This window comes from Prunus dulcis, chromosome 8 (assembly GCF_902201215.1).
Source record: "Prunus dulcis chromosome 8, ALMONDv2, whole genome shotgun sequence".
NCBI classification, from domain to species: Eukaryota; Viridiplantae; Streptophyta; class Magnoliopsida; order Rosales; family Rosaceae; genus Prunus; species Prunus dulcis.
In genome coordinates, this window is record NC_047657.1 from 1,660,688 (window position 1) to 1,675,137 (window position 14,450).

The 14,450-nt window shown below is 33.4% G+C and overlaps 2 protein-coding genes across 3 annotated transcripts; one reads left to right on the top strand and one right to left on the bottom strand.

The window, feature by feature from the left end:
• The first annotated feature begins 5,833 nt into the window (after nt 1–5,833).
• On the top strand, nt 5,834–8,327 carry LOC117638206 (protein FAM133). Of its 2 annotated transcripts, none has more exons than XM_034373337.1 (6): nt 5,834–6,174; nt 6,889–6,964; nt 7,050–7,112; nt 7,623–7,667; nt 7,750–7,806; nt 7,923–8,031. In XM_034373337.1, exons 1-6 carry the CDS (start codon nt 5,933–5,935, stop codon nt 7,956–7,958), a joined length of 519 nt encoding a protein of 172 aa, XP_034229228.1. In that variant the 5' UTR covers nt 5,834–5,932; the 3' UTR covers nt 7,959–8,031. The 2 variants fall into 2 exon arrangements, with proteins under 2 accessions (XP_034229228.1, XP_034229227.1); XM_034373336.1 differs by having other exon boundaries at nt 5,837–6,174; nt 7,949–8,327.
• Nucleotides 8,328–11,914: 3,587 nt separating this feature from the next.
• LOC117636917 lies at nt 11,915–12,562 on the bottom strand. The gene is made up of 2 exons (XM_034371645.1): nt 12,380–12,562; nt 11,915–12,202 (listed from the first exon to the last, which is right to left on the bottom strand). The coding sequence occupies exons 1-2, from the start codon at nt 12,560–12,562 to the stop codon at nt 11,915–11,917; spliced, it is 471 nt and encodes a 156-aa protein (XP_034227536.1).
• Nucleotides 12,563–14,450: the final 1,888 nt, after the last annotated feature.

A 14,450-nucleotide genomic window follows, 5' to 3' on the forward strand; every position in this document is an offset into this window, starting at 1 on the left:
TAATGAAACTTTTTCTCTAGTATCGACTAAATTTGAAGTCATTATGGCAATCGTGGCACACTTTGATCTATCACTTCATCAAATGGACGTCAAGATTGCATTCTTGAATGGAGAACTCTATGAAGAGATTTACATGAAGCAACCTGAGGGATTCATTCAAGAAGGGAGAGAAAATCTTGTCTGCAAACTGAAGAAATAGATTTATGGTTTAAAACAAGCATCTAGGCAGTGGTATCTCAAGTTTGATGAAGTTGTAAGATCTTATGGATTCACTAAAACACTTGTTGATGAGTGCATTTACCATTAAAACCAATGGGAGACATTTCATGTTCTTAGTTTTATATGTTGATGATTCTCATCGCAAGCAGTAGCCTTACACTTTTACATGACACCAAAGTTTTTCTGCAGAAATCTTTTGATATGACAAATCTTGAAGAGGCTACTTATGTTCTAGGCATTGAGATCACAAGGGATAGGGAGAGAGGTCCATTAGGATTTTCACAGAAAAGGTACGTAGAGAAAATACTCAAGAGGTTTAACATGGTAGATTGTGCAAGTGGAAGTGTACCTATGACAAAAGGAGACAAACTGAGTGAAAGTCAAGCTCCACAAAATGATATTGAGAGGCAAGACATGCGAGACAAGCCTTATACATCCTTGGTGGACAACCTCCTGTATGCACAGGTCTGCACAAGGCCAGACATTGCTTTTCTTATAAGTGTTTTGGGGAGATTTCAGTCAAACCCCGAACAAGCACATTGGGTAGCTGGAAAGAAGGTATTGAGATACTTACAAAGAATTAAGGATTACAAATTAGTTTACAAAATGAGTCAAAATCTGGAATTAATTGGATATGTTGATGCTGATTTAGGAGGTTGCTTGGACATAAAGAAAACCACTTCAGGTTTTGTATTCCTATTTGGAGGATGGGCTGTTTCTTGGAAAAGTGTCAAACAATCCCTTACTGCTACCTCAACGATGCAAGCAGAATACATTGCTTGTTATGAAGCAACTTCACAAGCTATTTGGCTAAGAAATTTGATTAGGAGTCTAAGAGTGGTAGAACCAATTGAAAGGCCTATCTTGATTTGGAATGACAACATTGCAACTGTTTTCTTTACTAAGAGCAACAAGAGATCTTCAGGCAATAGGCATTTGGACTTCAAGTATTATATGGTCAGAGAGAAGGTTGAGTCTGGAGATATTGTAGTTGAACACACAGACACCCATTCTATGATAGCTGATCCTTTGAACAAGGCATTGCTTGCTACAGTTTTTCATGGACATGTCAAGAGCATGGGATTGTTACCTAGTTTTCATATGCTTGATTAGTGGGAGTAGGTTGTTGTTTACTAGTTTTTGTTGTTCTTACATACTTTAATTGCCAATTCTTTTCAACTATTTTAATGAAACATTTTCAATTTTTCTATGTTGCTGTGTATAGTTGTTTTGAATGATTAGTATTATTTATAAGTAAATCAGACAGCTTGTTCTTATGCATTTTTAGCTAGCTATATAGATACTGCATGAACAAATTCATGAAAGAATTGTTTTTTGAGATCTTGAAAGTCTCTTAAAAAGGGCATAAGAATGAACATGGTTTTACTAGCACATATGTTTATGTCATGTTCATTTACAACTCCAATCTTGACAGCAGCTATATGTGATTTAGCGAGCTTTGATGTGTGATTATAAGGGCCTTAAGCTATATTGCTTGATGTGTCTTGATGGTTCCATTTTATCTCTCTTAATTGACAATGGCATGTGTAGGACAAATGATTGTTTTTAAACTCTATAGCACTGATGGTAATTTTGTTAGACTCTCAAAGATCATGAGACCAAGTGGGAGAATGTAAGACACGTTTGTGTCTTAACTTACTAAGAGTGGTCTGATGATCGGATTGAAGTTTTAGAGTTTGACATGGATTAGGAGTTTTGGAACCAATCTTATCTGCTATTCTAATAAGGAGAAGTGTTTGAAGTTAATCACTAGAGTTAGAAGATATCCTATCTCATTGTGGATTGGGAGACCTAAATCTAATGCAATTGTGAGAGCTAGAGAGTTTCTTGATGGTCAAAACTCTCTAGCTGATGTATATAAATAGAGCCCCTGCTCATGCGATCAAACTATGACAAACAGAACATTCATACCCCATTTGGAATTACAGTGTAGAAGGGATCGTATTGAGTAGAAGGTTTCTATTCAAAGTCAGACTAGTTCTCAGCTTCATCATCCTAGATCATTCCTATGGCCAACCCAGGTATGCAAAAGTTTGTATTCTTTATGTATGCAGTCAATCTAGTTAACATCGTTAACTATCTATATTTGATGGAAAAGCTGGACAAACCCATTTACATATTGTCCAAATGATTAGAGCTCTTTATCTTGAGGTAAATGGCACTGCACCCCATGATGGCTCTATTATGTATTTCACCAATGAAGTGGCAGACAAGTCTTTTGACATAGACATGGTCGTTGATGGATTTGAAGATTCCACCATTTGTAGACACAAATATAATGACAAATTGGGACGTATGTTGGAGTTTTGTGGCATCAAGATGAAGGTTGAACTACTCGGTGTAGAGTTTATGAGAATTCCAAAATCTTCCACTAAGAGTTGGAATACAAGGCCTATAGACACGGTTGTGTGGATGTTGTGGGAGGAAGCTAGAACCTAATTTAGTGAGAAGGGAGCTGGTTTAGATGTTGCAGCTGATGATACATGTGTGTGTGTGTGTGTGCGCGCACACACGCGCTCGCAAAAGCTTCAGCTCGGTACTTTGTCCCATATCATCCTAGTTACTCTGGTGAATATAATGTGGGATTTGATCATGACCATTTTATTAGTTTTCCATGGTGTGTTTATAACAATCTAGTTAATATCAAAAGGGAGAAAACAATAGAGAGACTCTACAACTGTCATATATGGAATATTAGTTTGGACATGGCTTGCATATTCGAGTTGAGAAAGTTGGCATAACTAAAATTTGATGTTTGTTTCTAGATAATGGTGTAAGTTGAACATAGATAAAACCAAATTTAAATCCTTCGTTTGCTTCTTGTTTTTGGCCCTTAAAAGTGTTTTTGAATATTCTACAGTTTAGGATGCCAGTCTGAACTTGGTTAGAGCAAATTATCAATTGACAAACTTTTTTGAATGAGTAAACTGTCATTTTCCTTTAAGAACAAAAGAAAAAAGAGAAGCAAAAAGCTTTTAATCTAATTAGATCCAAATTCATATTTATACGTTCATACTCATGTACAAAGTTTTAATAATCTACAATTCATTTATGCGATGAACAATAAAATTGAGTATAGTGTTCAACTAAAAGTTAATATTAATTGTACTAAAATAATTTAATATTAATCAATATTAACATATTATTATAGTTAACTGCGTACAATCTAGTAATTTTGTTTAAAAATATATTAAAAACTTGGTCAATAAATACAAAAACAACAAATTTATGCAAATACATGAAAGATTATAAATTGAAAAGAAAAGGCAAGCACATCTATGCCTTTTGAAATTGTGTTAATGGAGCAAAAGAGTAAAGTAAGATTGTTCATACCAAATTTAAAATTTTCCAATATAGATTTTGTACCTCCAAAAGTACACTAATTTCTGTCATTTCCTCCTTTAATTGGACAATCTTTCATATGACGTGTAAAACATATCATGAACTATTCTTCAGATGTGTGCTCATGATGTGCACATTCTCCAAATACCTCACTAAAACATGTAACATACCTAGAATTGTGCTCTTTAAGGAAACAATAAAATATATTATGATAATATCTTCATCAATTGAGAAGGGTGGAATACTTTGACTTGAAGGTAAAGATGGAACATAAGATAATGGATCATTTTTTTTCCTCCTAGTACAACTTGAATAAGGACTATACATCGGAGGATGAACTTCGTAAGAACTCTTAATTTGTTTCTTCCATTACTTTTGCACATTAGTGTTTTCAAGTTATCTACCCTTTCAATTTCTTAATAGGCAAACATTTAAAAATTTATCTTTGTTTTTACCCTTTAACTTACCTTATAAGATTTTATTAAATGAAAATACATTGATATAAACGAAGAGCGGTATATTGACTTTAGTCCAATTAGTCATTTGATTAAAAGAAGAAAGAAAAGCCAATTAGTTATTCAAATATCTCATTCTCCCTATTCCTATTTCAACTTCAAACAAATGAACTTTTATGGCATGTGAGATCCTTCTAGTGTTTGTTAAGACAAATATCTTTAGTTGAGAAAAAAAAAAAATTGTATGGTCGCATCTTCTATTGCTCTTGTCTTCAAGTGCAAACCTCTCTTTAAGAACAAGTTTCCAGTGTCATGGTGCTTGATAAAACTCATTAGATGATCTACCTATCAAGCCTCAGGTCTTACGTTAGTACATGCACACTACTTTCTTTTAATTATCTTGAATATCTCCTCTCTTATACTTGTTTATCTTTGGATTTACATAACTCTATTGCAAGTAAGCTCTTGTTCATCTTGATAATTAAAGAAAAAGAGGTGACTAATCTTTGCTAAGTAAGCAGACCTCTTGCCTAACCATCGTCGAGGTTTGCATCAAAAGACTTTGATTGTCACTATCCTTGCCTATCTTTGGAGCCTTCATGATTCAGATAAGCAAGTGTCCTTGCTTATCTTTGATTGTTACTATCCTTGCTTATTTTTGGAGGCTTTGATTGTTGTCAACCAAATAAAACACTGATAAAATTGACTAAATTGAAACTCATAATCAAATAAGTTTTAGACTAAAACACAAAAACTAAAAACCAAAAACCAAAATGCAACTTACACTTATTTTTATTAATTAATTAACCAAATTTGTTATAAAAAAAAGAAAAAGAAAAAAAAAAGGATTACTTACACTAACATCTGCTAAAGGTTGTTGTGTTTTTACAAAATACTCTAAGGTTTTGGAAATTACACTAACACCCATTGAGGTTTCAAAATCCATTCTTTTAATTTTTAGTTACAAAATAGATGATTTCATTTATATAAAAAAATCTTCAAATGACAAAATTAACAGTAATTATTAGATCTGAGGAGTTTTTTGTGTGTCAAAGTTTGGAAGGCGAGGGAGGACTGGTGGGCACAATGTCGGGTCAACCAGATCGAACCATCCAACCTGATATTAGAGGGTTGGGTTGGCCTAATAATGAGCAACTTTTGAGTTCAAAAAATCATAAACCGCTTCGTATAAGTTGGAATTATGAGTTAACCCGACCGAACAGCCTACTAAGTTCATAAAAGGGTTGGTTTGGGTTGGGTTGATCTAACGATGAGCGACTCCTAGATTCAAGAAATCAGAAACTGTTACATATCGGGTTGAGTTACCAGTTGCGGACCAAAACTAACCTAACCCAATCCATGCCCACCCTTAAGAAGGAGAGAAACTCTTATGTAGTGGGGATAACTCTTTTTGCTACTCCCATTATAAGTTTGTTTTTTTTTACTTAGAATGAGGTGTTATTATGACATAAATCTCTTACCACTGAACTATGAATCGGTTGGCAATCAGGCTTCAAGAGTTAAATTTGTCATTTAAAGAAATTCTATTGATGATATCAACAATGTTTAGTTGGAAATTCAACATATATTTATTGTAATTTTCAAAATATCAAGTGGTTTGGTTAAAATACGAAAAAATCCCAAGATATTAATATAGTCTACTACTTGCTCCTTGTTTTGGAAGGAGATACATGTGCATAAGTAATTTATAAAAAATACAAAAAGAAAACGTATACACATGGGAATGAAGGAAGTATTTTCGTTAGTATAAAGAACCAATAAAACAACTTAAACAAAAAGTTTTCTTATTTCGTTATTAATTTTTCTTCTTGTTGTAGTCCGAACCCAGTTTGTCAAACCCTTCGTCGCCTCAAACTCTCTCTCAATCTCTAGACATGGTGGCCTCGTCCTCATCGTCGTCCGTGTACTCCTCGGACTCCTCCTCGTCTTCGTCTGCGTCTCGCCGCCGACATCGTCGCCACCAACGTAGTCGCCGAGGCAAAGACAAAGATAAAGACAGAGATGCCCTGAAGATCCGTAAAAAGACCATTCGCTCCCACACTAAACGACGTCGCAGACACCGCCACCACTCCTCGTCTGATTCTTACTCTTCCTCCTCTCCTTCGGACTATTCTAGGTCTCCAAAAATTTAGAAAATGCTTTTGTTTTATGTATATTTTTCTGGGCTGAGATGTTATATTTGTAATTTCTGGTGGCTTTTATTTCCTTTTCAATTTTTTCCCCTGTTTGATTGTGGATTAAACTTTGGAAGGGGTAGGAGGTTTTAGGGTTTTGAATTCTGACTAATTTTGAGTAACCCCGATTGGGGTTTATTCGGTGTTTAACATGGATGTGTAATTTATTGCAATTTAGTGCGTTGTGTAGTTTTTGTAGCTAACGTTGAAAAGTTTCGAAACGACACAACTGGGGAAAATTAGCTTATTTTCAGCTCAAAGTTGAGTTCTCTCGTGTTTTTCATAATATATATATATATATATAAACATGTATGTCTCAGTTTATTCAAATAGATTATAAATTAAATTGTAGCATGGGTTTCGATCTGGAAGCTTAAGTTTTCAAAGAATATGTAGTGGATTGTATTGAGGAAGTATGGACCTTGTGAGGTGCGTCAAAGAGTGTAACTGATAAGGACTGTATGCTAATTGAGCAAACATTTGGGTTGCTGAAGTGATTTGTATGTTTTGTTATGGGTTTTTCTGCTGTTAGAAATTTAATATGAAATCATTCTGTTACTGGGCAATGTGGTTTAGATGCAAGTTAGAAAATGTTCATAGGCTAATGCTTGATGGCTGTTTTTTTAACATCCTTTGTTTATTGTTTAATGTCGCAGTGATAGTTCTTCAGCCAGTGAGCGTGAAACATCTAGTCAGTCAAAGAAGCGCAAGAAGAGTGACAGACAGAAGAAGGTGGGTGTTTGGCAATTCTTTACAACATAACATTACATTTTTCTGCTTGTGCTTTGTCTCATTCAATTACTCCTTTCCCCTCTAGAGCAAGGAAAAGGACCAGAGCAAGAGTCATCGCCGTAAACATCATAGGAGTAAACTCAAAGAGGTAGGCCAGTATGCTTTTTGTAGCTCTCTTGGCTTGGTATGATTTTCTTGTTAGAATTTGTGTTAAGGCTGTTCCCATGGCTTAATTAAGATATATGTTGGTAACTCTATTGTGTTTGTTAATATTGTTATGGGTGCATCTTGATCCAGATTCAGAAAGTGAAATTTTTTTAGCATGACTAAAAAAAGTTTGACAGATACGTAATGGATATAATCTTTGTTTTTTCGAACTTATGCATTTATGCTAGTTAAACTGACACATACAATTGACAAAAAAAGACTATGACACATACACAAGCACAATTTCTTGCATTCACAATGTTTTACATCGGATGAATATGATTTTATATACATCAATTGCTGAGGTGCTTATAGTACTTTCTGCCTGTTTTATGGATTGGCTCTTCGAAATTGGAGCTGGGGTCTGTGGCATGATGACTGGATGCTTGATTGGCTTGCCTGGATATTGCTTCTGGGTTGTGTTTTTCCTGGTAATGGGAGCCATATATAGAAGCAGCAGAATGAGAGAAATGGCAGCCCTGTTCAGCTTTCCAAGGTTTTCATTTAACTCTTGATAATTACATTCTCAACTTTTTCTGTATGTTTCATTTTGTGAAATAACATTCTGCTTTCTACAGTTCTTAGGGCGTGACAAAGATGATGGAGTTCGTCGTAGTGCTGTCTCTGGCAAAAAGGTAAGCATTTTTTTTGGGTAATATATATCTTGACTGTTTGCAAAGATTTATAAGAGATGTTAGGAGCATCTGCGACCATCTATCCTCCCTTGTGCTGGCTAGATAAAAAAAAGAAGAGAAATTTTGTTCTTTGGTGTTGCAGATTCTATTGAAACTTGAGAAGACAAAGGAGGACAAAGCGGCTGAAAACAAAAGGAATGAACTGCTGAAGTTCTTAAATGCTAGTTTTGATTGATGTTGTGGAGTCCATGGAATCAACAAGTGAATGAAGGAATCGAGTTGAGTTCCAGCTGCTTGCTTATCTTAAAGATTTTGAAGGATTTTCCATGAGGTCCAAGTTTAGTGTGGAGTCACATTTTATCCTTGAGTTTCTGTTACCGGTGATGAATTTAAAACATTGTTAAATCAGAGTCATGGGCTAATTATCTTTGATTTGGGCGTTGTATTTTATTGAATTGGTACTGTCATTACATATTAACTTATATCAAGGATTCACCATTAAGCTTTTAAGGTGGTCAGTATGGCGAACTTGTTAACTCTCTTTCTTAACATTTTCAGCTTTTCTTGTCCATGCATATAATCTAGCACATAGGTCTTCTTGGAAACCTATTCTCTGTGAAAATTGTTTCCAGGGTTACATTTGTGCGTAAATAAAAATAAAAATCCTTTCTGCTTGAACCTTCTCCTTAAAACCCATGGAGATGTGTTCCAATGTTTATTGGATAACATTTTGTTTTCTTAACCCATTTCAATATTTTGATTTTTCCCTTTCACCTGGAATGTTTTGTTGCTGTTACGATGCGCTTTTTTATATTTATTGGCCGTTGATAATTTTTCTTGTGATTTTATATCAGTAAGCACATACACATATTTGGATCCCAATTTCTAGCTCGGATTGAAAAAATTAAAAAGAAAGTGAAAAAATGAGGTTCTTGGTTCAACTGTATTAGTTCATATTGAGGTATGCATATTAATCTTTGGCATTCCGTTTCTGTTTGTTATTCAATTTAATGTTATTGATGTTGGTTTTGAAATCCATTCTGTTTCTTGAGATGTGATTGATTTATGTATTTTGTTCTGTTCAAAGTTCTGCTATTACACTGTTATTGCTCGACTATCAGTGCACCAATGTTAATAGACTCTTTTTTTCGAATAATTTGAAATTGAAAAGCACCTAACTTGGCTTGATATCATGTAACTGTTGGAGAGGATGAATACAATGGATTAGTAATCTTTCTACACCATGATTGCCGTCAATGCACAAGGTGAATGCACTGCAGATAATATACTAATTATGTCTGGTTGTGTTTATTTTTCCTTGGCTTTGGTTTTGGGTGTGGGATTTGGTGTTGGTGGGTTGTTCTGTTCTGCTCCTTGCGTTGTAGTGTCTTCTTCTTCATTTTCCGTTGTTGGTGTGATTTCTCTTGCCTTTGATTTGTCTGCTTTGGTCTTGTACCTTAGCCTTTTGCGTTGCCTGGCATCTAGTAAACCAAGTAGTAAATCAGTGTACTATTGTTGCTGGGTAATAGCTGGGAGAAGAAATACATCAAGCATTGAGTTATTTAACTTGTTTTTATAGTGGGCATCTATTTTGGCAGAAGAAAGACAGGGCATGCATGACATTGGTACACTCGCTCATTTGTTTGCTAGCATAGCAATGTATAGGGTGAGAAACAAAGAGCGGTTAGGTATGACAGATTTACCCAGATCTAGATAAGCTCTGCATTGCATGCAACATCTTTCAATTAATTTTGTTGGTCGGAGATTGTGGTTCTGCTGCGCAAGTCTCTTCAAAATATAGAAGAATCAGAATTTTTGGAAGATGTATTTTGAGATTTTACCTTTCTTATCGTCTTTGTTGAAGAATGGTGCTCCTTTTATGGCTTGCTGCGTTGGTTTGATGCTTTTTCGGACATTTAGAATGTTTGGAAGTTTGGAGATCGATGGTTGGCTGTGTAGTGGGTTTCAGATCGTGGAGAGAGAATCGGACCCCGAATTTTGGGTTGTGTGCTGAAGGGAGGGTTGGGATATTTGCGGTGCCAGACTTGTAAATTTGTTCGGGTTTTTTAATGAAACAGGTTGGGCTTCAGCCAATGGCATTGTTGTAGTTTATTATTGTTGTTTTGGTGTTTTGAGTGTTGTTTTGTTTTTGAAAATGGCCTTGGGTTTTTCAATTGAATTTCTAGAGGTTTAGGTTTTCTACTATTTCAGACCCCACCAACCCTTCGTTTGGATGAGAGAAAGTAATTCGGAATTTAGCTGAAAGTCGGGAATTTAAGAGGAGAAATTGACAATTTCCTTGTTTGGCAACTTAAGCGCGGAATTTGTTAAATGACGCGAGGGAAAAATCGTAGAAATTGAGGCATTAAATTCTCGAGTTTAATTTCCACCAAAATAGGCATCATTTCACAATTTCCGTAGTGCGGTAATTCATTTTTTCTAATGTGCCAAAACTTACATTAAAAACGAAAAACTAAAAAACAAAACAAAACATTTCATTTTTTTTAAAATAAAAAAGCGCCAAAATTCATTTCACAATTATTGTTTGTACAAGATCTTTTTTATGGTTACTTTAGTACAATGGTATTATGATAATTTTCGTATTAAAGAGCCTTCACATGATTGGGATGAAGAAATGTGATCTTATTTGAACCATATGTACAATGGAAAAGAAGTTGATTGTATTGATTAATCCAAATTAGCAAAAGTGCATTCAAAAAATTATGTAGAATTTTAGAAGAAAATGGTGGGTTGGTACGAACAAGAAATATTTCAATTGAAGAATTTGTTAGCAATATTTTTGAAAATAATTGCTCACAACTTGAAATACAGAGTCACTAATTTTGACTATTACCGTTCAATCGATACAATTACGGCAATTTAATAGAGTCTTATATGCAATGATGAGAATTAGTGAAGAATATGTAAAATTCCAGCCAAATATTGTTGGGAGTTTTGAAAGAAGCAAATGGCCGTGGTTTGAGGTACTTATATAACTAGAAAAAAAAAAAAAAAAAAAAAAAAAAAAGAAGAAGAAGGGCATGTTTGGTATTTAACTCGAATCCAATTTTTTAAACTCAAAAACATAATTTGAATCAAAAACAAAGAAAACCTGTTTGGTAGCCCTATTTTTAAAAATTCAAACTCAAGAACAACTAAAAAACACCCAAATTATTAAAAACAAAAAATATATGTTTTTTCAATTTTTTTTAAAACAACCCACAAGTTCTCACATTTTTAAGATTTGAAAACAGTTTTCAAGTTGCATACCAAACAAGTTTTTGAATCTTAAAAATAGATTTAACAACTCCTTGTTTTTAAGAAAAATCAAACTTTTTGAGTTCCCTATTCAAATAGGATACCAAATGTCCCATAAGATTTTTATTTTATTTTCCAACTAGTTATCTTAAGTTTCATACTTATACTGTTTTATATTTCATGTTTAGAATTGTCTTGGGGCACTTGATGGAACTTACATTTGGGTAATAGTGTGGCAGAAGAAAGACCAAGATACTGAAATTTACAATTTACATGAGCTATCCAAACATTGAAATTTTGAATTTCTGTCATTAACAAAATTCGACATACATAACTCCAAACACTGAAATCTTCAATTGCCAGAAATTGAAATGACGGAAATCTAAATCCTGTCATTTTAGAATTCTATGTAATTCGCAATTCCTTCATCCAAACGGAGCATGGGTTTTTGCATTTCTCTTTCGTGTTAAATTAGTGATTCCGTTACATTTTTGGTTAAGTTGAATCACGTGCTCTAACTTTTAGGGGTAAATTGGGCTTTTACCCCAAAATTTAGTTACTTTATTACTATTTTCATACAAATTGATTATTTTTACCATAAAATTGCCTACAATATTAACAAAGTTTGATGGTGGGATCAATTTGACGCAAAAGGGACAGTTGGAAAACCACTATAGTCCAAAAATTAATTGAAGGATCAAAATGGAACTCAAACATAAGTTCAGGACCATTTCGGTTAAAAATCCTTTATTTTAAATTTTAGAGACACAAATGGTGTTTATGCTATTTTAGCTTAATTATTTATTTGCCACTTGAAACTTAATTCTAGTCTCACTTTGCCCTACTAAACTCAATTAGCTATCTTATACACAGTATTATCATCAATCTGTACTTGAATGTTCCCTTTGTCCATCACAGATATGCTTGAATTATCTCCTAGCTTCACATGCTCTGTAAAATCTTCATTTAAATCAAAGAATAGAGATTTGTTACCACTCATATGATTGCTACACCCAGAATCTAGGTATCCAACATCGGATTTTAGTTTCTTCTCCTCAATGTAAGCCATCAAGAGTACTTCTTCTGATTCGGCATAATTAGATAGTTCTTCCTTTCGAGCAGATTCTGGGCACTCATACTAATAGTGACCATATTTGTGGCAATGGTAGCATTCAACATTTGAGTTGTCCCACGTTCCCACCTGTTCAGGTGTTTGCTAGTTTTCACACTAGCGTCCTCTCCCACGTCCGCGACCTCTTCCTCGAATGTTCCATGTGGATGAGTTTCCACGGCTATTGTCATCTCCTAGTGAGACCTTCAATAATTTCTCTTCAACAACCTGGCTAGTCATTTGTTGTTCATGAAAGAGTAGAGAGCTTTGTAGTTCATCGATGGAAAGTTCAGTAACATCTTTGGATTCTTTAATGGAGCATACCACATAAGCAAACTTTGTGGTCATTGAGCAGAGGATTTTCTCGACAATGATTACATCTTCCATTCGTTCTCCATTGATACACATCTTGTTTGCAATTGCCAATGTTCATTCCAAATAGTCTGTAACACACTCGCCTTTCTTCATGGTAAGAATCTCAAACCCTCTGCTGAGAGCTTGTAGCTGGGATCGTTTCACACGAGCCGTTCCTTGATACTTACTGTTTAAATATTTATATATAAAAAAGTATATCTACACAGTTGTACTTGGTCTTTAAAATTTTAAAAAAATAAATAAATAGTACAATGTATAGCTGCATGGCTATACTAGGGTCCATTTTTTTTCCCCCTCATTTTCGTTAGTCGATATGAGTAGTTTAGAGCATTATCTATTACTGTTAGGCCATTACCCGAGTCCTTGTTATCCCCTATTGATTTTTAACTTTTCTAGAGGTTTTACCTGTATAAATAATTTAGCATTTTGCCGTTTAATAATCGTATTATACATATACATACATATTTTTCAACAATACTTTCATTTTCCGTACACAAAGCAAACGTACAATACACTTACATACGTATTTTTCATGTTTAATACACACGTTTTTACAAAATTGTCAATAATACACACAAAATTCACATATTATACACATAATTTTACTTATTATTGAATAAAATATTATATAGTGCTCGAACTTTATGATCATTCATATGCTTCTTTTTACTCTTCGATTGATTAATACTCACTCTTGCAAGGGTTTATTTATTTATTTTAAATTTAATAATTTATAACTTTTTAAATAAATAGTATAGCCACGCGGCTAGACCTTTGAATATAATATATTTTAAGAGTATCACCAGGCGGCTACACTCTGTTTTTTGGCCATTTGTTTTAAAAAAATTTCGGCTATACTCTATGATTTTTCTAATTTTTTTAACAATATATTTCAAGAGTATAGACACGCGGCTATTTTGGGGTTTTTTGACTTCTTCGATGAATAGTATAGCCGCACGGCTATATATATAATCTTTTTTTAGTTTTTTTTAAATCAATAGTATAGCAGCCCGACTATATATTAAAATTTAATATATTTCTAGCCCATAGCCGCGCGGCGATACAGGGTTTGTTTTAACTTTTTTTTAAATAAATAATATAACTGAGCATCTATACATTTAAATATAATATATTTCTAGAATATAGTCACGTGGCTATATTGGGTTTTTTTAAATATAATTTTTTAAATAAATAGTATAGCCTCCCCGCGTGGCTTGTTTAAATACTTATATAAAAAAAGTATATTTGCGTGGCTATACTTTGCTCTTTTTAATTTTTTTTAATAAATAGTATAACGTATAGCTGCGTGGCTATACTAGGGTCCCTTTTTTTCTCCTCATTTTCATTAGTTGAAAAAGTAATTTAGACCAATATCTATTACTATTAGGCTATTACCCGAGTCTCTGTTGTCTCCTTTTGATTTTTTTTACTTTTCCAGAATTATTACCTGTATAAATAATTTAGCATTTTATAGTTTAATAATTGTATTATACAAATACGTATGTATTTTTCAACACATATGTATTATAATCGTAATAATAGCATTTTTCCATTTTCCATGCATAAAGCAAACATACAATGCATGTACGTACATATTTTTCATGTTTAAAACACGCATTTTTACATAATTTTTAATAGTACACAAAATTCATGTATTATACACATAATTTTACATATTATTGAATAAAAATAATATATATATATAAATATTATACAATGGCCGAACTCCAAGTCCTTATATAGATATGGATTGATAATTAAGAGACTTCAAGTCTTTATTTAATTATATAAGAATAATTTAGGGACTTCGGGTCCTTGCATAAAATAAAAATGAAATCAAAGAAAAGAACTAAGTAAAAATTAAATTAAATTAAATTAAAATTAAAATATTTCAATAAAA

Bases quoted from the DNA above. Each gene is read 5' to 3' on its own strand.
- LOC117636917 (XM_034371645.1), bottom strand. From the start codon at position 12,562: ATGGAAGATGTAATCATTGTCGAGAAAATCCTCTGCTCAATGACCACA. The intron at 12,203-12,379 runs GTCTCACTAGGA...GGTCACTATTAG, and splicing joins TTGAAGAGAAATTATTGAAG to TATGAGTGCCCAGAATCTGC.
- LOC117638206 (XM_034373336.1), top strand. From the start codon at position 5,933: ATGGTGGCCTCGTCCTCATCGTCGTCCGTGTACTCCTCGGACTCCTCC. The intron at 6,175-6,888 runs GTCTCCAAAAAT...TTAATGTCGCAG, and splicing joins TCTCCTTCGGACTATTCTAG to TGATAGTTCTTCAGCCAGTG. The intron at 7,668-7,749 runs GTTTTCATTTAA...TGCTTTCTACAG, and splicing joins GCCCTGTTCAGCTTTCCAAG to TTCTTAGGGCGTGACAAAGA.